Raw genomic sequence first — 23,806 nt, forward strand, 5'->3', positions numbered from 1 at the left:
AGTGGTCTGAGAGGGTCATTAACCAGTGTGGCAGCTACATTCAAATGTAAGGTGTGCACAGAGGGAGCTGCAGATGGAGGAAATGTTGAGTTGGATCTTGGAGACGGCGTGAAGCTGGAAGGTGTGAAAACATTTTGCTACCTCGGAGACATGCTGAATGGAGAAGGTGGATCAGACTCGGCAACGGTTGCTCGAGTGAGATGTGCATGGAAGAAGTTTCGGGAACTGAGTGGCGTGCTGATGAGGAGAGGAGTGTCGTTGAAGCTGAAGGGAAAGGTGTATGCTGCATGTGTGAGAAGTGTTATGATTTATGGGAGCGAGACATGGGTCATGAATGTAGAGCAGCCACGAAGGCTGGAAAGGGTGGAAATGCGAATGTTTCGGTGGATGTGCGGAGTGTCGCTGAGAGAGAGGAAGACAAATGATGAATTGCGAAAGATGATGGGAATAGAGCCTGTGATTGATGCTGTGAAGAGGAACAGGTTGAGATGGTTTGGTCATGTGTTGAGGAAGGATGAAAGTGACTGGTTGAGAAGAGTGATGGAAATGAATGTAGAAGGAAGTAGAGGACGGGGAAGACCTAGAAAGACTTGGCTAAAGACGTTGGAAGAAGACATGCGGGCAAGGGGGTTAACAAGGAGAGATGCAGAAAATAGGGCAAAATGGAGAAGATTGTCATGGGGACTGCAAGGCTAACCCCCGCTCTTGCAGGGAAAATGGCCTTAAAATGCATGTTGTGTGTTGTAGTGCGTGGAGACCTGTCAGCATGGGTGATGGCCTGCTTAGCTCACCAATGCAATGGTGGCACAGTTTGGTTTCTGAAATATTTGTTGTTTTTTGACCAAATTGCAGATGGACCACAAGGAAAACCCAAAGCTAACTACGAGAGGCAATTTATAAATAACCTGAAAAAGGCCCAGCAGTCTTCAAAGACTTCAAAGACGTCTTCAAAGACGTCTTCAAAGACGTCAAAGAGAGGTAAGTGGATATTCTGGATGATTGCAAAAGGTTAACACTTTACTGAATGAGATATTCTGACGTTCCACTGCAGATGGCAGTAATTTGAAATTTGTTCAGCATGCTGGTGACTACTCGAGTCTTGTTTGGGAAAGATACCATGGAGTCTTTAATGTCCCACAGCTCATGCTAACATGCAGGAGATTGTGCACTCTGGGACTAACATCCTCTCCCCCTATCCTCCCTCAAACCAACACTGACCTCCACATATTGCATGACAATGGTTTAAACCGATTTTTATTAATTTTTTTATTTAAAGTTCATAATACAAATCTGCATTAGTTCTCACGTTTTATTCACATTATTTTGGCTGCATGGATAAAGCCTTGGCCATTCATGTTTTACCCTTTACCCTCCCATAACCTCGACAACAGGCGACTTTCTTCCAGAGATATCAATCAGTAATTGGCATTTAAAACCTAAAACGTTTCTGGGAGATGTTTGGTGTTCAATGGGAGATAGAGGAGGAGAGATCCAAGAATGTTATTGTTGTGCGAAATGCATGGACAAACAAGAACGACACCTGCGAGAAAGCATACTTCCGCCAGGCTGAACAGTTTACGCTTTGTATCCCACGGATGGGTCGGATCTGGATCCGGACCAGAAACAAAATAGAACTAGAACGGGCACTCGGTAGAGCGCATACCTTCGCCGCAGCTACTTTTGTTGCCAAAATAAAAGACTACAAGATCTGTGTAGCAAAGCCACACCTAATATGGTAAAAAGACGATTTTGACCTTTTCATGACCTTGACCTTGACCTTTGACCCGATCGATTCCAAAATCTAATCAAATGGTTCCCGGATAATAACCTATCATCCCACCAAATTTCATGCGAATCGGTTGAATACTTTTTGAGTTATGCGAATAACATACACACACACATACAGACATACAAATAAATACACAGCGATCAAAACATAACCTTCCGCTTTTGCGAAGGTAATTACGTACTGTTTGAACATGAGTTGGACCTGAGTACGTCGATTAATCACAGACGATTGGACTTTGATTACATCTATTAATAAATACACAGCGATCAAAACATAACCTTCCGCTTTTGCGAAGGTAATAAATACACAGCGATCAAAACATAACCTTCCGCTTTTGCGAAGGTAATAAATACACAGCGATCAAAACATAACCTTCCGCTTTTGCGAAGGTAATTAACCTGAAATTGCAGACAGAATTATTTATTTTATCTGAGAAGCTAAACGAATCTTCTTCTTCTTTAGTACCTCAAACTTTATGTGAAATGCGATCGATTTTTAAAAATCAGAATTTGAGCAAATCTGTTTCATTCGTCTGTTAATATGCCTCCCCGATTGACAAATCTGCAATTTGAATTTCATTTGAGGTTGAAATGATTGCGGGAGATCGCGTTATAGTGATGACGTCTTGGATGGACATCCTCTTCTTCAGTCGCTCATAACTTTGAGTGAAATACGATCGAGTTAAAAATAGTCAGAATTTGAGCAAATCTGTTTCATTCGTTTGTTAATATGCCTCATCTCTTGACAAATCTGCAATTATAATTTTTTTTGAGGTTGAAATGATCGCGGGAGATTGCGTTATAGTGATGACGTCCTGGATGGACATCTTCTTCTTCAGTCGCGCATAACTTTGAGTGAAATACGATCGAGTTAAAAATAGTCAGAATTTGAGCAAATCTGTTTCATTCGTTTGTTAATATGCCTCATCTATTGTCAAATCTGCAATTATAATTTTTTTTGAGGTTGAAATGATCGCGGGAGATCGCGTTATAGTGATGACGTCCTGGATGGACATCTTCTTCTTCAGTCGCTCATAACTTTGAGTGAAATACGATCGAGTTAAAAATAGTCAGAATTTGAGCAAATCTGTTTCCCAAAATCTAATCAAACGTGTCCCGTATAATAACCAATCATCCCACCAAATTTCATGCAATTCGGTTGAATACTTTTTGAGTTATGCGATTAACATACACACACACAGACATACAAATAAATACACAGCGATCAAAACATAACCTTCCGCTTTTGCGAAGGTAATCATCCTGTTTTTGTCACCCACCCAACTCATCCACAACGTTTTGAGATTTCATGCCATATATAGTTTTTGGCCCCATCTCTCATATCAAATGGTGAAGTCACTAAATTAATTTTTAAATCATGGATCCAGATTCGGACCTTCAACAAAATCGAATTGATTTGTCCTTGTCACACACCCAACCTGTCCACCAAGTTTTGTCCGAATCCGTCCATAACTTTTTGATTCATCATGCTATGCAGTATATCTGTTTTAGCCCCATCACTCAATGGTGAAGAATCAGTTAAAAATTCAAGGATCCGGATCTTCACCAAAATCGAATCATTTCATACTTGTCCCACACAGAACCTGTCCACCAAATTTCGTCCAAATTCGTCCTCACCTTTTTGAGATATCCTCTTCACAGACAGAGAATCAGACAAACATACTGGGGTGAAAACATAACCTCTGTCCACCTTTGGTCGAGGAGGTAATAACAGTAAACGAGTTAGTTCTGTACATCCAATGAGTTGTTCTTTTTCTGTTGTGCACTTCCAGTCACCGCCATTTTTTTTTCTACCACATCAAAGATTCGCTGATGATCATATCGACAGGAATCCAATAAATGTTATGTTGACTCATATTTGACCATCTGTATATATGTTTAAAAAATGGATTCCAAATTATTATTTTTTAAATATTTGAGAATTGTGACTTGCATTAATGACGAAATTTTAACAATGAATTACATGTGTATTGACTACTTACTGATGACGTCACGGATGGCTTATCTTGGATTCGAGTTTGTGGAAATGTATTGGCTTTTTAGTGCGTAGAAGGCGAAGGGTACGGGAGCAGAAAAAGCAGAGCATGAAAGTTATAAGGCAGCCAAGAAGGCTGCAAAGAAAGAGGTAGCAAAGGCGCAGGAGACATGTAGGAAAATGTTCGGAGAACGCTTGGATTCGGAAGAGAGTCAGAGAGCGGTATTCAGGATTGCAAAGCAAATAGCGAAAGAGAGGTGTGATGTGATGGGGGTGAGTTGCTTGAAGGATGAAGTGGGCCAAATCGTTGTGGATCCAGATGGAATTAAAGGAAGATGGAAAAGATATATGGAAATGCTGTTGAATACAGAGAATGAATGGGATGGGAACATAGAGAGTAACCCAGTTTTAGGACTGGCAGAGAAGATAACTGAGAAGGAAGTTGAGGAAGCGATAAAAGCAATAAAAAAAAAATCCACCTTTAGAGGCCATTTGCGGGGGTTCGCCTTTTTCGGGAACCGTGGTTGTTGTTGTTTTTTGGTCCCCTTTTTGAAGCAATGTTTTACGGCCGGATGCCCTTCCTGACGCCAACCCTTTTTGCCGCCTTTAACGACAAACAGGGAATTACCAGTGAACTGGTACTCAATTAGCCGACCTCGGAAGGATGACAGGCTGAGTCAACCCCCCTGGCGTTAATTCAGTGATCGACCGGGATTCGAACCCAGGATCCTCGGATCCTAAGCCGGCACCCTTGCCGCTAGCCCAACACCAGGAAGCGATAAAAGCAATGAAGAGTAGAAAAGCGGGAGGGCCGACGGGAGTTGTGGGAGATATGTTGAAGGCAGCAGGAAGTTGGGGTGTGAAGAGAATGACAGAGATCTGTAATCTGGTGGTGAAAGAAGGCCGCATTCCAGTGGTTTGGGAACTGAGTACCCTTGTCCCTCTATACAAGGGGAAAGGTGACCCTCTGGAGTGTGGCTCGTACCGAGCGATAAAGTTATTGGAGCATGGAATGAAGGTATTGGAAAGGGTGTTGGAGAGGAGGATAAGGAAGAAGGTGAAGATCGACGAAATGCAGTTTGGATTTATGTCAGGAAGAGGAATGACAGACGCGCTCTTTATTGTGAGGCAGTTGCAGGAGAAGTACATGGAGAAGAGGAAGAAGTTGTTTCTTGGGTTTGTTGATCTGGAGAAAGCATTCGATAGGGTTCCATGCAAAGTATTGACATGGGCATTGAGGAAGTTAGAAGTGGAGGAATGGTTGATCAGAGTTGTGATGGCAATGTACAAAAGAGCGCGCACAGCTGTAAGGACGAAGGACGGGAACAGTGGTGAGTTTGAGGTGAAGGTGGGAGTGCATCAGGGGTCGGTACTAAGTCCACTACTATTTGTAGCTGTGATGGAGGTGCTGGCTCAGACCGTAAAGGAGGGTTTACCGTGGGAGTTGTTGTATGCAGATGATCTGGTGTTGATTGCGGAAAGTATGGATGGACTGAAGGAAAAGATGAACAAGTGGAAGGAAAGTATGGAGACAAAAGGTCTGAAGGTGAATATAGGAAAGACGAAGGTGATGGCAAGTGGTAAAGCATGTGGTGAGGTGGAAAGAACTGGGAAGTGGCCCTGTGCTGTGTGCAGGAAGGGTGTCGGAGTGAACTCCATTCAATGTACAATGTGCGCTGAGTGGGTTCATCAACAATCTAGTGGTCTGAGAGGGTCATCAACCAGTGTGGCAGCTACATTCAAATGTAAGGTGTGCACAGAGGGAGCTGCAGATGGAGGAAATGTTGAGTTGGATCTTGGAGACGGCGTGAAGCTGGAAGGTGTGAAAACATTTTGCTACCTCGGAGACATGCTGAATGGAGAAGGTGGATCAGACTCGGCAACGGTTGCTTGAGTGAGATGTGCATGGAAGAAGTTTCGGGAACTGAGTGGCGTGCTGATGAGGAGGGGAGTGTTATTGAAGCTGAAGGGAAAGGTGTATGCTGCATGTGTGAGAAGTGTTATGATTTATGGGAGCGAGACATGGGTCCTGAATGTAGAGCAGCAACGAAGGCTGGAAAGGGTGGAAATGCGAATTGTTCGGTGGATGTGCAGAGTGTCGCTGAGAGAGAGGAAGACAAATGATGAATTGCGAAAGATGATGGGAATAGAGCCTGTGATTGATGCTGTGAAGAGGAACAGGTTGAGATGGTTTGGTCATGTGTTGAGGAAGGATGAAAGTGACTGGTTGAGAAGAGTGATGGAAATGAATGTAGAAGGAAGTAGAGGACGGGGAAGACCGAGAAAGACTTGGCTAAAGACGGTGGAAGAAGACATGCGGGCAAGGGGGTTAACAAGGAGAGATGCAGAAAATGGTGCAAAATGGAGAAGATTGTCATGGGGACCGCAAGGCTAACCCCCGCTCTTGCAGGGAAAATGGCCTTAAAATGCATGTTGTGTTGTTGTAGTGCGTGGAGACCTGTCAGCATGGGTGATGACCTGCTACAGCTCACCAATGCAATGGTGGCACAGTTTGGTTTCTGAAATATTTGTTGTTTTTTGACCAAATTGCAGGTGGACCACAAGGAAAACCCAAAGCTAACTGCGAGAGGCAATTTATAAATAACCTGAAAAAGGCCCAGCAGTCTTCAAAGACTTCAAAGACGTCTTCAAAGACGTCAAAGAGAGGTAAGTGGATATTCTGGATGATTGCAAAAGGTTAACACTTTACTGAATGAGATATTCTGACGTTCCACTGCAGATGGCAGTAATTTGAAATTTGTTCAGCATGCTGGTGACTACTCGAGTCCTGTTTGGGAAAGATACCATGGAGTCTTTAATGTCCAACAGCTCATGCTAACATGCAGGAGATTGTGCACTCTGGGACTAACATCCTCTCCCCCTATCCTCCCTCAAACCAACACTGACCTCCACATATTGCATGACAATGGTTTAAACCGATTTTTATTAATTTTTTTATTTAAAGTTCATAATACAAATCTGCATTAGTTCTCACGTTTTATTCACATTATTTTGGCTGCATGGATAAAGCCTTGGCCATTCATGTTTTACCCTTTAACCTCCCATAACCTCGACAACAGGCGACTTTCTTCCAGAGATATCAATCAGTAATTGGCATTTAAAACCTAAAACGTTTCTGGGAGATGTTTGGTGTTCAATGGGAGATAGAGGAGGAGAGATCCAAGAATGTTATTGTTGTGCGAAATGCATGGACAAACTAGAACGACACCTGCGAGAAAGCATACCTCCGCCAGGCTGAACAGTTTACGCTTTGTATCCCACGGATGGGTCGGATCTGGATCCGGACCAGAAACAAAATAGAATCATCCTGTTTTTGTCACCCACCCAACTCATCCACAACGTTTTGAGATTTCATGCCATATATAGTTTTTGGCCCCATCTCTCATATCAAATGGTGAAGTCACGAAATTAATTTTCCAATCACGGATCCAGATTCGGACCTTCAACAAAATCGAATTGATTTGTCCTCGTCACACACCCAACCTGTCCACCAAGTTTTGTCCCAATCCGTCCATAACTTTTTGATTCATCATGCTATGCAGTATATCTGTTTTAGCCCCATCACTCAATGGTGAAGAATCGGTTAAAAATTCAAGGATCCGGATCTTCACCAAAATCGAATCATTTCATACTTGTCCCACACAGAACCTGTCCACCAAATTTCGTCCAAATTCGTCCTCACCTTTTTGAGATATCCTCTTCACATACAGAGAAGCAGACAAACAGACAGGGGTGAAAACATAACCTCTGTCCACTTTCGGTGGAGGAGGTAATAACAGTAAACGAGTTAGTACTGTACATCCAATGAGTTGTTCTTTTTCTGTTGTGCGCTTCCAGTCACCACCATTTTTTTTTCTACCACATCAAAGATTCGCTGATGATCCATATCGACAGGAATCCAATAAATGTTATGTTGACTCATATTTGACCATCTGTATATATGTTTAAAAAATGGATTCCAAATTATTTTTTTGAAAAATAGTTGAGAATTGTGACTTGCACTATTGACGAAATTTTAACAATGAGTTACATGTGCATTGACTACTTACGAATGACGTCACGGATGGCTTATCTTGGATTTGAGTTTGTGGAAATGTATTGGCCTTTTAGTGCGTGGAGACCTGTGAGCATGGGTGATGGCCTGCTATAGCTCACCAATGCAATGGTGGCACAGTTTGGTTTCTGATATATTTGTTGTTTTTTGACCAAATTGCAGGTGGACCACAAGGAAAACCCAAAGCCAACAGCGTGGGGCAATGTATAAATCACCTGAAAAAGGCCCAGCAGTCTTCAAAGAAGAAGATGCCTGTTGTGTTAAAGAGAGGTAAGTGGATATTCTGGATGATTGTAAAAGGTTAACACTTTACTGAATGAGATATTCTCACGTTCCACTGTAGATGGCAGTAATTTGAAATTTGTTCAGCATGTTGGTGACTACTCGAGTCCTGTTTGGGAAAGATACCATGGAGTCGTTAATGTCCAACAGCTCATGCTAACATGCAGGAGATTGTGCACTCTGGGACTAACATCCTCTCCTCCTATCCTCCTTCAAACCAACACTGACCTCCACATATTGCATGACAATTGTTTAAACCGATTTTTATTTAATTTTTTATTTAAAGTTCATAATACAAATCTGCATTAGTTCTCACGTTTTATTCACATTATTTTGGCTGCATGGATAAAGCCTTGGCCATTCATGTTTTACCCTTTACTCTCCCATAACCTCTACGACAGGCGACTTTCTTCCAGAGATATCAATCAGTAATTGGCATTTAAAACCTAAAACGTTTCTGGGAGATGTTTGGTGTTCAATGGGAGAAAGAGGAGGAGAGATCCAAGAATGTTATTGTTGTGCGAAATGCATGGACAAACGAGAACGACACCTGCGAGAAAGCATACCTCTTCCAGGCTGAACAGTTTACACTTTGTATCCCACTGATAGGCCAGATCTTGATCCGGACCTGAACCAAAATCGAATTGCTTGAACTTGTCACCAAACCAACTCATCCACCAAGTTTTGTCATAATCCATCCACAACTTTTTGAAATATCATGCTATATATGGTTTTTGGCCCTGTCCCTGTTTGCCTGTTTGTCGTTAAAGGCGGCAAAAAGGGTTGGCGTCAGGAAGGGCATCCGGCCGTAAAACATTGCTTCAAATAGGGGACCGAAAAACAACAACAACCACGGTTCCCGAAAAAGGCCAACCCCCGCTTTGCGGGGAAAAATGGCCTCTAAAGCTGGTTATTATTTATTATATATATTCAATGGTGCAGAATCACTTGAAAATTAAATAATTCTCGAATCCCGATTTGGATCTTCACCAAAATCGAATCGATTTGTCCTTTGTCACGCACCTAACCTCTCCACCAAATGACGTCACAATCCGTCCATAACCTTTTGAGATATCGTGCTATGTATTGGTTTTATCCCTATCACGTAATGGTGAAGAATCGCTTCAAAAAATTGGAGTATCCAGATGCGGATTCGAATCTTCACCAAAATTGAATTACAGCAATACCCCGGCCTACGTCATTAATTGGTTCCATAAGCCGTGACGTAACTCGGTTTTTGACGTAAACCGGATGTAATGTCTTAAAAATGCCTTAAAATGAAGACAAACACCGTAAAACTAGAGTAAATAACTGGAGGAGGCTGCGGCTTCGCCCTGAATCTTTGCCGCTCCCCGTCGGGAGTCCCTCCGTTTTTTTCTATCGGTCGGGTCTTCGCGAACGGGGTGACCAGCACGGGATGTGTCGACCGTGAGCGGGCTTGTGTGCCGAGTGGCTCCGCGGCCCGCTTCACCACGGCGTGCTTTACCCAACGTGTCCGAGCAGTTTCACCGGTGGTCGTGTCGTGTCGTCTGTGATGAACGAACGAGCTCAGGGTTCCGTGAACCCGGCCTCCCCGGGGATCGATGCTCGCCTCCGAATCGTAGGCATGCCCCGTCTTTCCTCGAGCGGCCGAGTTTGCGTGCTTCTTTTTTTTTGGATGATGCGATACACGCAGAAACGACGACGTGCAGGCAGACATTTGCAAATCCATGCACATGTGCACATGCACACGTCGATCGGTTCGTCGACGCCGGATGCCGGCGAGGTGCCCGACGAGGCACCCCGGCTCGAGGCATGACAGTCGTTCGTTTCACATGGGCCATGGGCCATGGGGCCTGACCTCGTCGCGGACATTGCACGGTCACGTGACGTTACGTCTGCCACGGACGGTCGTCCGAGCCGGCATCGTCGTCATGTTTCGCCGTTGCCACGTTGCGTTGGTTGTTTTACACAGTAAAGGAACCTTTACACAGTAAAGGAATAATCACAAAAATAACAGCGAAAGGCAAAGCAAGCACGCGACTGCAGCACAGGACAAAATGCATATGGCGTCGCCTTTGTTTTGAATGAGAACCAGCAGCTACGCGTACGTATAGCGTATGAAATTATAGCGTACGCGTATGAAATTTACTCGAGAAGAGTGGCGTAAAGTCGGATTTGACGTAGGTCGAAATGGCGTAAAACGGGGTATTGCTGTACTTCTTTCTTATCACATACCCAACCTGTTCACCAAGTTTTGTCCTAATCCATATACAACTTTTTGAGATAGTGTGCTGTATATCTTTTTTGTCCTATTTCTCAATGGTGAAGTCTTTAAAAATTCCCAGATCCAGATCCGAATGCTATGCTTTGGTGGGGGAGCAAGGGGAGAATGGTGGAGGGTGGCAGGGAAGGTTGGTGCAGGAGGCATGGGGGTGGGATGGTGGAGAGTGGCAGGCGGGTTTATGGGGGAGTGAAGGGTGGTGGTTGAGCAAGTGGTGAAATGTAGGTGGGGGGGAGGGAGATAGTGGTGGAGGAGGCAGGTTATGGTTGAGGCGGGATGGTGGTGAGAGGATTGTTGAGGCAGGTTATAGTGGAGGTGGGATGGTGGTGAGAGGATGGTGGAGGCAAGTTATCGTGGAGACGGCATGGTGGTGAGAGGATGGAGGAGGCAGGTTATGGTGGAGGCAGGTTATGGTGGAGGGGGGATGTTGGTATAATGGAGCACGTGTGGCTGTGTATTTTCTTTTTCTTCTTTATGTATTTACTAACCAGCTTTATTGGGGTGTGTTTGTCCCATTACCAATCAGCTTGCTATCGCTTGCCTAGCCAGCTATTCCTTATCAACTGTTTCGTTGTCTGAGTGCCTGATTGAGTGCTTAAGCCACTTGACCAAGCTGATTGGTAATCACAAACCCGGGTTTCTTGGCTAAGTATATTATTTGGTCAACTCATCTCGATTCTTGAAGAGATGAACATATAAAATGGGTCGTGATGTCCAGATGTCTGTCCATCCATCCATCCGTTAACTGTTTGCTATTTCTGCCACTCCTGCCTTATCACCCAGCTGATTGTTCTGAAACTTGACACATGAATACAAGGCAGTAGCCCGCACCACCGCTCAGGCTTCAATTTTTCGATTCCAGTTCATAGGGGGGCCCTGGGGGGGGGGGGGGGGAATGGAATTACACCCCAAGCTTTGGTTCCATACTTGTCCTTTATTTACCAACTGATTGCTCTGAAACATAATTACAGCCCTTCTACTTGGTGGCTCACACATGCGCTCAAGCTTCAATTTTCCGATTTCGGATCATTAATTTGGGGGGATACTGGGTGGGGGTGGGGGGTGTCCCTTGAAACTTTGGATCCTTACTCGTCCCTTATTTACCAAGCGATTGCTCTGAAACCCGATACAACCCTTCTATTCGATGGTCCGCAGCATCGTCTGGCCTTGGATTGTTTCCATTTCGTATCAGTTAGCCTCCCAAGGAATGTGGGGGAGGGAGGGGGGCTCCCAAGGGGACCCCCCAAATTAGCAGTGGTCTGAACTACAACCTCAAGAGACTATCAGCCCACTCGGAGCTATTGTATATTATATTTTGTGTATTGTAGTGGAATGCTTTCACATTATCCCACTTAATTCTTTGTTGTTTTTCTATTGTGTGCTTGTGGCTGTCTCCAGATGATGAAAGGAAGATGGAAGACATGGAGTTTGTCAAGGTATGAAGGATTTGTGTTTTTAGGTGTGTTGTTTTAGATTCTTTGTAAAGAATGTTAACAGCGTAAGTATTAAATTAACGTGACATTGACAGAAACAACTACACCATTATGAGTGCATGCATTGTTATTGTTGCTCGTGCATGAACTTGTTGACCATATCAGGAGTGATCCATGAACCAACCTATAACAGATCACAGACTGTGTTAATTATACAGCTAATCCCAAGCAGGAGATTTGGCTTTGGTGGTGGTATACAATGGTCTGCTGTTATTGAAAGATGGAATGGGATCTTTAATATCCACAATGAAAATGCAGATAGGATAGCCAGCTTAACATCCACATTCAAACAAAGCCTTGATCTGAGATGCATTCCTTGCTGGAGCTGGACAGGAAGATCTATTTCGTCGCCAGAGGCATTATGTTTTTGGGTTGTCCGTCTGTTTGTCCATCCGTGAAAGGTTTTAGTTTCCGCAATAACTTAAGAACGGTTGAAAGGATCTAAGTCAAACTTGGTGCAAGTATGTATAATGAGGTAAAGATAAACGGATTACATTTTGGTGTCAAGTCAAACGTCATAGGTCCCGTTGAGTAAAAATTATGTTACCCGAGCTAACTTGTGAACCAGTGATAGGATTTTGACCCAAACTTAGTATAAGTACATATTATGATGCAAAGATGAACTGATTAGATTTTCGCATCAAAGGTCGGAGGTCATGTCAGATAAAAATGTGATACTTGAGAACAGCTGAAGGGATTTAAATCAAACTTGGTTCGAATATGTATAATGATGTAATAATGTGGGCGGAGGCATATCGGGCAACGTCGTGACGGCGAAGAGTGTTGTTGTAGTTGGTTGTTCTAGTTCACCTGGCGGAGTTGAGCGCTCTACCGAGTGCCGTCTTAGTTATCAATCTGTTATTCGTTCAATCTTCAATTTTTAGCCGCGTCGCAAGACGCTGGTCATAGAGTGCCCTCTGCTGTTGTTGTTGTTGTTCTTCTTCTTGTTCTTCTTGTTCTTGTTCTTGCAGAGAAGACAAAACCTCAAAGCTCCACCCATTCTGGGAACCATAGCTCCACCCATTGTGGGAGAGGCTTCATGTAAACAAATATCCACCATTTTATTTGGAGTGCCTGATTTGCCTCAATAACTCTCAAATTATCCACTCTGGCTCCGGAAACCCAAAAGCACTCTTCTCGACAATAAACAAACTCCTCCGCCCCCTGAACACCACCACCCAGTCATTCACAGTAGACAACTGCATCTCCTTCCTCTCTTTCTTCCAACGCAAAATTGACAACATCTACAACAACTTGACCACCGCCGCACCCGCTCCTCCTCCAACCACCTGCCCCCCCCCCTTGTCCTGCCATCCCCTATCTCGGTTCTCCCCAATCTCCCCTACTGACCTCTCTGAACTCCTCATAGGAATGAAAACTGCCACCTGCACTCTTGACCCCATCCCCTCCAGCTTTGTCAAAGCCTCCCTCCCTGCTCTCTCTCCACTTATCATTGCAACAATAAACTCCTCCCTGTCTACAGGCATCGTCCCACCTTCCCTCAAAATTGCTGCTGTTACCCCCATTCTAAAAAAACCTGGTCTAAACCCTGACACCCTAAACAACTTCAGACCCATCTCCAACCTACCCTTTCTGTCAAAAGTTTTGGAACGCGCTGTAGCCACTCAACTCAAACATCATCTCTCTGCCAATAACTTGTATGAAACATTCCAATCCGGATTCCGCTCCAACCACAGTACTGAAACTGCTCTCCTCAAAATCACCAACGACCTTCTCCTCTCCTCTGACGCTGGCAACCTCAACATTCTCGTCCTCCTCGACCTCAGCGCTGCCTTTGACACCATCGATCACACTATCCTCCTCACCCGACTTGAATCCACCTTTAACGTCACCGGCACTGCCCTCTCTTGGATTAAATCATACCTCTCTGACAGATGCCAGTTCATCTCCATCAATAACTGCAAATCCCCCACTGCTCCCCTCCCCCAAGGTGTCCCCCAAGGTTCAGTTCTTGGCCCCCTCCTCTTCATCCTTTACCTGTCCCCGCTCGGTCACTTAATCCGCCGTCATGGTCTCCAATTCCACTGCTTCGCCGATGACATCCAGCTTTTCATCTCCACCAAGTCCGTCTCCACCGACACCCACTCTATCCTGACAAACTGCATCACTGAAATAAAATCCTGGCTTCAAATCAACTTCCTCAAGCTTAACTGTGATAAATCTGAAATAATCATCATTGGCCCAAAAACGCTCACAAAATCCACCCATAACTTTGCCCTCAACATCGACGGTATCCCAGTATCCACCTCCCCTCACATCCGGAATCTTGGCGTCATCTTTGACCAAACCCTTTCCTTCGACAAATACACTAAACAGATCACAAAGTCAGCCTTCTTTCACCTGAAAAACATTGCCCGTCTCCGCTCATCCCTCTCCTCCACGGCTGCAGAAACCCTCATCCACGCCTTCATCACCTCCCGTCTGGACTACTGCAATAGCCTCCTCTATGGTTCACCCTCAAAAATCACCAATAAACTCCAATACATTCAGAACTCCGCTGCCCGTCTACTCACTCATTCCCGGACCCGTGACCACATCACCCCCGTCCTTTACAAGCTTCACTGGCTCCCCATCCCCCAGAGAATCCAGTACAAAATCCTCCTCTTGACATACAAAGCCCTCCATAACCTGGCCCCATCCTACCTGGCTGACCTCCTCTCCAGACACACTCCCACCCGCAACCTCCGCTCTGCTGGTACCAACCTCCTGACCCCCTCCATCCGGACCAAATTCAGATCCTGGGGGGACAGGGCCTTCTCCATCGCTGCTCCCACCCTCTGGAACTCACTACCTCACACCATCATGGACTCCTCCTCACTCACCACATTCAAAACATCACTAAAGACCCACCTGTTCAACGCTGCATTCAACATTCAACCCACAGCATTTAACCCCTGACTATCTCTTCTCCTTCTCCCTCCTTTTGCTTTAAATATTTCCCTATTGATTCTTGTCTTGTCTTTTTGATTCTTGTCTTATATATATGCCGTATATCGCTGCTGTTTGTTTTCTTGATTCTTGTCTTTTTGCAATTGTTGTTTTCATGTATTGTTATGCATTATGTTTTCCACTCTGTCAAAGCGCCTTTGGGCTTCTGGAAAAGCGCTATACAAAATAAATGAATTATTATTATTATTATTATTATTAACTCGCATAGCTTTGAGGCCTGTTTTGTAGGCCCGTGGTGTCTTCCTCTCTCACACAGTTTTATTTCAAATCAAATTCAATATATCATTTCATTTTTCACAGTCGCTAACATCGTTTTAGACTCGGTTGAAAAAAAACGGGAAGAAAATCCGATGAAAGTTGCCCTTTATAGAACGAAATGAATTCTCAAAGGCCTGTAACTTCAAGTCCATTGAGATTTTTTTTTTTTTAATCGCGGCATGGTCAGTCATACACCGCCCGAAATAACAGACGGGAAAATGCCGAGATATATATATATTTTGTTTAAATCGCGGCATGGTCAGTCATACACCGCCCGAAATAACAGACGGGAAAATGCCAAGATATATTAAAAATTCGTCCATTTGATGACAATCGTCATGATGAAATATTTAATTTATACGTCGTCACAATAATGTGGAGAGAGGAGCATAGCTTCGTTCACGTGTCGCCACACACGGGAAATTGCCGAGATATATATATATTTTAAATCGCGGCATGGTCAGTCATACACCGCCTGAAATAACAGATGGGAAAATGCCGAGATATATTTAAAATTCGTCGCCACACACGGGAAATTGCCGAGATATATTTTCACTTTGCACAAAAATAACATCAAGTAATCGAATCAACAGGAATGTCCTGTGCCTATAACATCGACGTTATAGGCACAGCTGCATCTAGGCATTGTGTAACATCGACGCGGCTTTTGTTTTAATTAAAACTTTTTGTACTTGTTTTATAACAACATCTTCTTAAATATTTTCTTGTGTTCATTCCTCTAACCTCATTTTGCAGATATTTGAGCAGGATGGATTGGTATTGGCCCGGATCAATGCTGCAGGATTTCCACCATCTTCCATTGAAATGCAGCTCATTACTGGCGCTCTGCTGGTGACCTTCAAGAAAAATAATGTCAACGTACGTACATGGCTAGAAAAGAGAGTGGGAAAGTTTAAGGCTGAGTAACACCATTATTGCTTGGAAATGAAAGATAGTGTGACTTTACTGTTGAACCTTTATAATCCTCATATTTAGCTCACCTGGAACAAAGTTCAGGGGAGCTTATGTGATGGTGCGTCGTCCGTCAGTCAGCCCGTAAACACTTGAAACTTCTTCTCCGAAACCGCTGATGGGTTTGCGACCAAATTTGGCACAAATGATATTTGTTGTGTTTGTGACTAAAGTTTGTTCACTGCATTAAAAAAAAATCGGGGTCTAAGGGGGTCTATCGGGGGTCAAAGTGGACCCAGGTTTGACCCCCAAAATAGGAATTTGCTCTTTCCTTTGAAACTACACACACTATTTCGATGAAATTTCACCACAACATTCATCACCCGTGATGTACCAAAGTCTGTTCTCGGCATTCAAAAAATCTGCCCCTTTGAGGATCTCTGGGGGTGGGGAGGTTGCCCCCCAAAATAGGTATTTGCTTTCTTCTCAGAAACTACACGTGCAATTCTGATGAAACTTGACCACAACCTTAATCACCCGTGTTGTACAAAAGTTTGTTCCTGGAATTTAAAAAATCGGGGTCTCAGGTGGTCTATGGGGAGCTTGCCCCCCAAAATAGGTATTTTATTTTTTCTCAGAACCGACATACAATTTTGATGAAAGTTCACCACGACCTTCATCCTCCGTGATGTACCAATGTTTGTTCAAGGCATTGGAAAAATTGGGGTCTGAGGAGGTACACGGGGTGGGGAGGGGGGGTTGTTCAGGGGGGAAAATAGGTGTTTGTTTTGTTTGTTTGTTCAAAGTCTTATGATTATAATAATAATAATTCATTTTTATTTTGTATAGCGCTTTGTATAGCGTGAAACATTATGTTAGTATGATTCTACATGCTGCCCTGTCTTCTAGCAACCATTGAAATTGGTTTAAAATACACTGTCAGTGCAGTATACTGTTTATTCTACCAGGTGAGCACCACGAGTATTGCCCCTATGTTTATTCAAATCAAGAATCGATCTTCCCTTGAACAAAATGAATGCGCTGGTGGACACATTTGCCAGCATCGTTTGATGGTGAATGTTAAAGATTCCATGGTGTCCTTTGCAAAGAATATACGAGTTATCGCTGGCATTCCGAACAAATTATAAATTCCTGCTGTAACCTACTTCGTTGAATGTCGGGCCTAACCAGCCAGTTCGTGAAAGACCTGCGCCAAAAACATTCTCAGGCCCAACCATATGAGGTGGAAATAATCGTGGCCGTTGAGGACTCGTCATCAATATTCGAAAGAGACTGAGATCTTTCATATCGACCACAGAATGCAGAATGCTAACGGATGGGACATATCCCTTCACGTCCCTCCAAGGGATGATTTATTCATTGAAGCAACTACCTGTCTGTAAAATTCCAGTACAACAGTTTATCGTTGGGTTGTGATATGTCATTGCCTTTTACCCTTGAGTAGCAAGATCGTTGTTATTTTTAATTGGGTGGAAATCCATATATTTGTTGCTTCGCTGTCAGCTTTGCTCTGATTTGTGAACGCATCTTTGATGGACTCTAATGCCCCGCAGTGAAGATAACCGACAGGAACTGATCTATGAGTTGGTTTGATGATTTCAGTGACTTTGTAATTTTCTATTTGTTGAGTGAAAGGTTTTGTTTTCAAAGTTAGTGGACATTTAATCCTGTTTAGTATTGGCATCAGTCGCACTCACCCCCATTTTTGGATATCAATGGCTAAGCCTTTCCTTCATGATTATGACATAGTGGTAAGCTCCGTCGGTATCGATTTTTTTTTTTCCAATATCGATATATCGGTGGACTCGTACTGCTGTATTGCTATCAGTAAATAAATAAATATTTTTTCCCACAAGGTCCAAAAATACAGTGGTCCGATGGTCCATTACGTATTGATATATGACATACACACCATTCCTGCTCTAACCTGAGTGGCGTGCTGATGATGAGGGGAGTGTCGTTGAAGCTGAAGGGAAAGGTGTATGCTGCATGTGTGAGAAGTGTTATGATTTATGGGAGCGAGACGTGGGTAATGAACGTAGAGCAGCAACGAAGGCTGGAAAGGGTGGAAATGCGAATGGTTCGGTGGATGTGCGGAGTATCGTTGAGAGAGAGGAAGACAAATGATGAATTGCGAAAGATGATGGGAATAGAGCCTGTGATTGATGCTGTGAAGAGGAACAGGTTGAGATGGTTTGGTCATGTGTTGAGGAAGGATGAAAGTGACTGGTTGAGAAGAGTGATGGAAATGAATGTAGAAGGAAGTAGAGGAGGGGGAAGACCGAGAAAGACTTGGCTAAAGATGGTGGAAGAAGAAATGTGGGCAAGGGGGTTAACAAGGAGAGATGCAGAAAATAGGGAAAAATGGAGAAGATTGTTATTGGGCCCGCAAGGCTAACCCCCGCTCTAGCAGGGGAAATGGCCTTAAAATGCCTGTTGTTTTGTTGTTGTACACACCATTGACACACGGTAATTTACGGCATTCATCATGCACTCAATCTTTACAAATCATGGTAACTTTTTTCATACGATAGAGAATTTGGTTGATACAGACAGAGTAAAAAGGGGTTCAGTTTTGTCCTTCGCTTTATTTTTTCATTCTTTTGTATACAGAGTCAAGGTTCGTGTAAGAGCTGACACATTAAACACGAAAACCTGCATGGACACATAAAACATATCATAAAGGGAGGGTGTGACAGAAGAGGAAAGCACACAAGCACAACAACAGTGGAGAACAGCGACGTTGGTAAATCTGTATAAGGGGGAGTGCTGGGGGAGGTACCACACAGATAAAGCAAATGAACACTACCGGGAATTTCAGGAATGAAATTTGAGAATGAAAGAGGTGGATTTGGGGTGTTTTAATGGGGGGACAGAAAGGATCAAGATTTTGGATGTGGGAAGATAAGAGATGGTGGTGAACAGCTGTTTTAAAGACCTGGAGGGAGGAGTGGGATTGAAGAGAGTGTGGGAGTTTGTTCCAGAGGTGGGAGAAAAGAGGAATGAAAGAGTGAGGGGTGAGCAGAGAGTCTTGATTTTGGTAGTTTCACCAGAAGAGGGTTGCTGGCAGATCTTGTGCGTCCTGCAGGAATATTTGGTGGACAGAGCACAGACAGAGCAGGGGGAGCTAGGCCGGAGAGGAGTCGGTAGAAGATGGAAAGACCACCAACCTGCCTGCGGTGAGAGAGTGAAAGGCCCTCAGAAGCAGCTTCATCCTGGGAGATTCCAACGATGTGCTTTCTTTGTTCTTGAAGGGTAATTTCTAAAGCCTATATTTGATGACCATTAATATTATTTTATTTGATGACCATTACTAGCTCAGCAAATATTATTGCTCAGTAAAAAGCTTGCTCAGTGCCTGATATTGGTACACGTGGTGACAACATGTACAGTATCGGTAATCGGCACAGGTTTTCCAAAGCACACCAGATTCATATAAAATAACCAATTGCTTTAAAAACAGCCGCAAGTACAAACGAAGCGAGATTGTTTGTATGCTGCTGAGGGTTAAACGTTTAAACCTACTGCACAGGTCAGCCTTTTGGGACTGCCACTGGTAACAGGTAAACCCAGTGCTACCTGCCGCAAGGTCGGGTTGTCGGCGACTAAACCAACACCCCTCACTGGCTTTGCTCGTGGAGAGGGTGACTGTGACACCTGCCAGGACCAAAAACAACACCTGGCAAAGGGCGGATGAGCTCCCGCAGGGAGCCAACGACCATCCAGTAAGGAGATGGTGTCTCCTAAAAAAAAACACCCATCCGGTTTGGACTGGTTCAAGTCATACCAAAGACTTAAAAAATGGGACGTGTTACTTTTTTGCTTGAAAAGGATAGAGCACAGGCAAATCTCCTTCGGTTGGCATCCATGAGGAGGAGGAAATACCTCTTGAGGAAATTCCCCCCTGAATACAGTGAGAAAAGCAGCGCCATTGTTATGACGTGGCTGGAACCCAGGGCATCCTGGGAAGTGACGTTGGTGACTGCACTTCCCCCAAGCTCAGTGGCTGTTAAGTGTTTGTCTCTTCAGTATGTCCATACGAGCCTTAGCCCAAGTATTTAAAAAAAATAAACTGTCCCTACTTCCTTGTACATCTTGACCTCAAACGTTCCACTGTTCCAGGCATAGCCGAGTGCATCAAAGGGTCAGTTAAATCGTGCATTTGAGGATTGTAAACACCTTTCGTTGATTTGTTGGTGATATACCGATTTTTTTTTTTTTTTTTTTTCATGGATACACCGATATTTATGTGGACATACCGATTTTTATTTATTTTTATTTATTTATATATAATGTCAATTTTTTTCGATATTCCGGTATATTATAATTTTCAATTCTGGTATATCGATATATAAAAAATTATACTGATATAACCGCTTTATCGACATGTCACCGGACCCGACGAATGTAGATCGCTTTTACTTGTCTGGTGTTGTTAGGGTTAGGTGTCTAGTGTTGACTGGATGCCCACCCGATGTTGGCTTAGCGGTTAGGGTGCCAGGTTGGGATCCTTGGATCCTGGGTTCGAATCCCGGTCGATCGCTGAATTAAAGCCAGGGGGGTTGACTCAGCCTGTCATCCTTCCGAGGTCGGCGAATTGAGTGCCTGTTCACTGGTAATTCCCGGTGTGTCGCAAGACGCGACTAACAGGGTTGGCGACAGGAAGGGCATCCAGCCATAAAACATTGCTTCAAAAAGGGGGACCATGGTGCCCGAAAAAGGCCAACCCCTGCTCTGGGGAAAAAATGGCCTCCAAAGGTGGTTCTTACTTGTGCTCATTACTGTGTGGTTGTTCGGGATAACACAACGAGATGTGAGTGAGATGTGCGATTGGAGCAATGTTGTTCGACCCAGATGATCTGAGGACCTCATGTGCAGCCATTGCTCCTCATCGAGTGCTTACAGAACTGATCACTTACAGAACCACTGATCTGATTCATATATTAATTTTAATTTGGGTTTCGTGCAGCGAGCAATTAAAATGGAATGCAAAGTTGTAGCACAAGTAACTGAGAACTTCCCCGTCGAATCTCAATATCCTATTACTAGGATGTTCAATGGCGGTGCCGACATTTTCCTGATAAATAAGCATATTAATTAATCCACGATTGTCAAGGTCAAGATGCCTTTATTGTCGACATTGTAAAAACATGGATAAATTTATTCTTTTTTTAATGAATAAAAAAATTTGATTAGGTTTTAGATGTGGTGTGTGCCAGTTCATCCCAGAAGAGGCCACCGAATGGGTTTGAGTCGTGCCAATTATAAAGTATACATCACCATTGCAATGAAGCCTGGTGTTGGTTTAACGGTTAAGGTGGCTGGCTTAAGATCTTCGGGTCTTGAATTCGAGTCCCTAAAATAACACCAGGTGGGTTGCTTCAGCCTGTCATCCTTCCGAGGTTGGCAAAATGAGTGCAGTACCAGCTTACTGGTAACAGGGGCACGACATCAGCGGCATAGCCACGCTTCTAGAAAAAAAACTGATGCAACCAGCAGCCACAGGCTGCATCTGAAAAAACAAAGACCATTGTAACGACTGATTTTGGCAGTGATTTGTGTAATTCCTTTGGTTTGTGTTTTTACTACAGGGCTTGTTGCAGAGTAGACTTGAGCATCGCCTCACCCTTCCCCCTGATGTGATGTTGGAGGACATCTTTGCAATTGAAATCAATGGTATGCTCCCACCCCACCATTTCTATTTTCTTTCTTATCATCATGATAACAAAAATGTAACTCTTTTATGCTTCCCAATTTGAAATGAAATGAATTCCACATAGTCACGTGAAAAAGTAAGTACACCCCATGTAAAGTTTTGACTTTTTCAACATATTTCAACATACAGCTATTTGATATTCATTTCAACAATATTGAGAGATAAAGGTGATATAATATAACAAATATCATGAAACATTTACATTTTGTAGTCCATTGTATAATTTAAATAAACATAAATGCAAATTTCGCATGTGGAAAAAGTAAGTGCACCTTTGGCTCTAATAGGTGGTATTGCCCCCTTTGGCAGAAACAACCTCAAGTAGGCATTTCTTATAACTGTCTACCAGTCTCTGACATCGACTGGGAGAAATTTTTGCCTACTCCTCCATGCAGAATTCTTTCAGCTGTGTGATGTTTGAGGGGTTTCTTGCATGCACAGCTCGTTTCAAATCCCCCCACAACATCTCGATGGGATTTAGATCTGGGCTTTGACTTGGCCATTCCAGAACCCTCCATTTCTTTCTTTTCAGCCATTCCTTGGTGGATTTACTGGTATGTTTAGGGTCATTGTCATGTTGCAAGGTCCACCTTTGGTTGAGCTTCAACTTTCCGACAGATGGCCTCATATTATCTTCAAGCACCCTCTGGTACAATGAAGAATTAATCGTGGATTCTATGATGGTGAGCTGCCCAGGCCCTGATGCAGCAAAGCTGCCCCAAACCATAATATTTCCACAACCATGCTTTGCAGTTGGTATCAGGTTCTTGTGGTCAAATGCTGTCTTTGGTTTTCGCCAAACATGTCTTCTGGTACCTTGGCCAAATAGCTCGACCTTTGACTCATCTGTTCAGAGCACAGTGTTCCAGAAGTGCTGGTCTTTGCCTTGGTGTTCATTGTCAAACTTTAGTCTTGCCCTGATGTTCTTTCTGGACAGCAACGGTTTCCTCCTGGCACACCTCCCATGTAGATCAAATTTGTGCAGCCTCTTTCTAATGGTAGACTCGTGCACTTTGACATCAACAGTGGCAAGAGCTACCTGTAGGTCACGTGATGACATTCTGGGGTTGTTAGAGACTTCTTTCAGCAGCTTGCGGTCTGCTCTCGAGCTGAACTTGCTGGGGCGGCCTGGCCTGAACAAGTTGGCAGTTGTTTGGAATCTTCTCCGCTTGTAGATGATATTCCGGACAGTCGAATGATTGATTTCAAATTGTTTGGAGATCTTTTTAAATCCATTCCCAGACTCGTAGGCATCTATAACCTTCTTTCTGAAGGCCTCAGAGAGCTCTTTTGATCTAGGCATGGTGACGCCGCACACTTAAACAGCAAAGAGCAAACCAAACTAAATGTCTGAGGTTTAAATAAGACAGGTTCCTCCAAGATCCTCTCTAAGGATGTTCTAATCATTTGCACCTGAGCTGGTGCACCTGATTCTAATTTTAGGTATTTGAAGTAGTGATAAATGTAGGGGTGTACTTCCTTTTTCCACATGCGAAATTTGCATTTATGTTTATTTAAATTATACAATGGACTACAAAATGTAAATTTCATGATATTTGTTGTATTATGTCACCTTTATCTATCAATATTGGTGAAATGAAGATCAAATAGCTGTATGTTGAAATATGTTGAAAAAGTCAAAACTTTACATGGGGTGTACTTAATTTTTCATGTGACTGTAAGCCTCTTTGGTACAGAATAAGCTGCTGTTGCACAATAACATAGTTCATTCATGACCTTTCATAAGTTCATTTTGGAAATAAAATTGCAAGGACTATAGCATGTGCTTGGAAAGAGATTGAGCAAAAAATGTTGGTGCAACCAAGGTGAGATGTTGGTAGTGGACAAAAAAATGGAAACACCTGGGTAAATGAGGGACACCAAGCAACAGCTTCCACACAGGTGTGGCCCATGGGTTGGTTAAGCAAATAACATCCCAGCATGTTTAGGCTCATTTATAAAAATGCTGCGCAGGCCTGGTTGCCTATAATTATGGCTAGCATGGCTGCAAGAGGAGATGCCCCACACCATG

General features: G+C 43.6%; 1 protein-coding gene across 1 annotated transcript in view; it reads left to right on the plus strand.

Moving 5' to 3' along the window:
• Nucleotides 1-766: 766 nt before the first annotated feature.
• LOC137417379 (uncharacterized) overlaps nucleotides 767-23,806 on the plus strand; it is a 39,112-nt gene continuing 16,072 nt past the window's right edge. The window contains exons 1-7 of the mRNA XM_068103252.2: nucleotides 767-770; nucleotides 853-978; nucleotides 6,338-6,451; nucleotides 8,022-8,129; nucleotides 11,803-11,840; nucleotides 15,882-16,004; nucleotides 21,650-21,734. Coding sequence (XP_067959353.2) covers nucleotides 767-770; nucleotides 853-978; nucleotides 6,338-6,451; nucleotides 8,022-8,129; nucleotides 11,803-11,840; nucleotides 15,882-16,004; nucleotides 21,650-21,734 — 598 coding nt within the window. The remainder of the gene's footprint in view (nucleotides 771-852; nucleotides 979-6,337; nucleotides 6,452-8,021; nucleotides 8,130-11,802; nucleotides 11,841-15,881; nucleotides 16,005-21,649; nucleotides 21,735-23,806) is intronic.

The sequence above is a fragment of the Myxine glutinosa genome, chromosome 5 (assembly GCF_964187855.1).
Source record: "Myxine glutinosa chromosome 5, kmMyxGlut1.1, whole genome shotgun sequence".
Lineage (NCBI taxonomy): Eukaryota > Metazoa > Chordata > Myxini > Myxiniformes > Myxinidae > Myxine > Myxine glutinosa.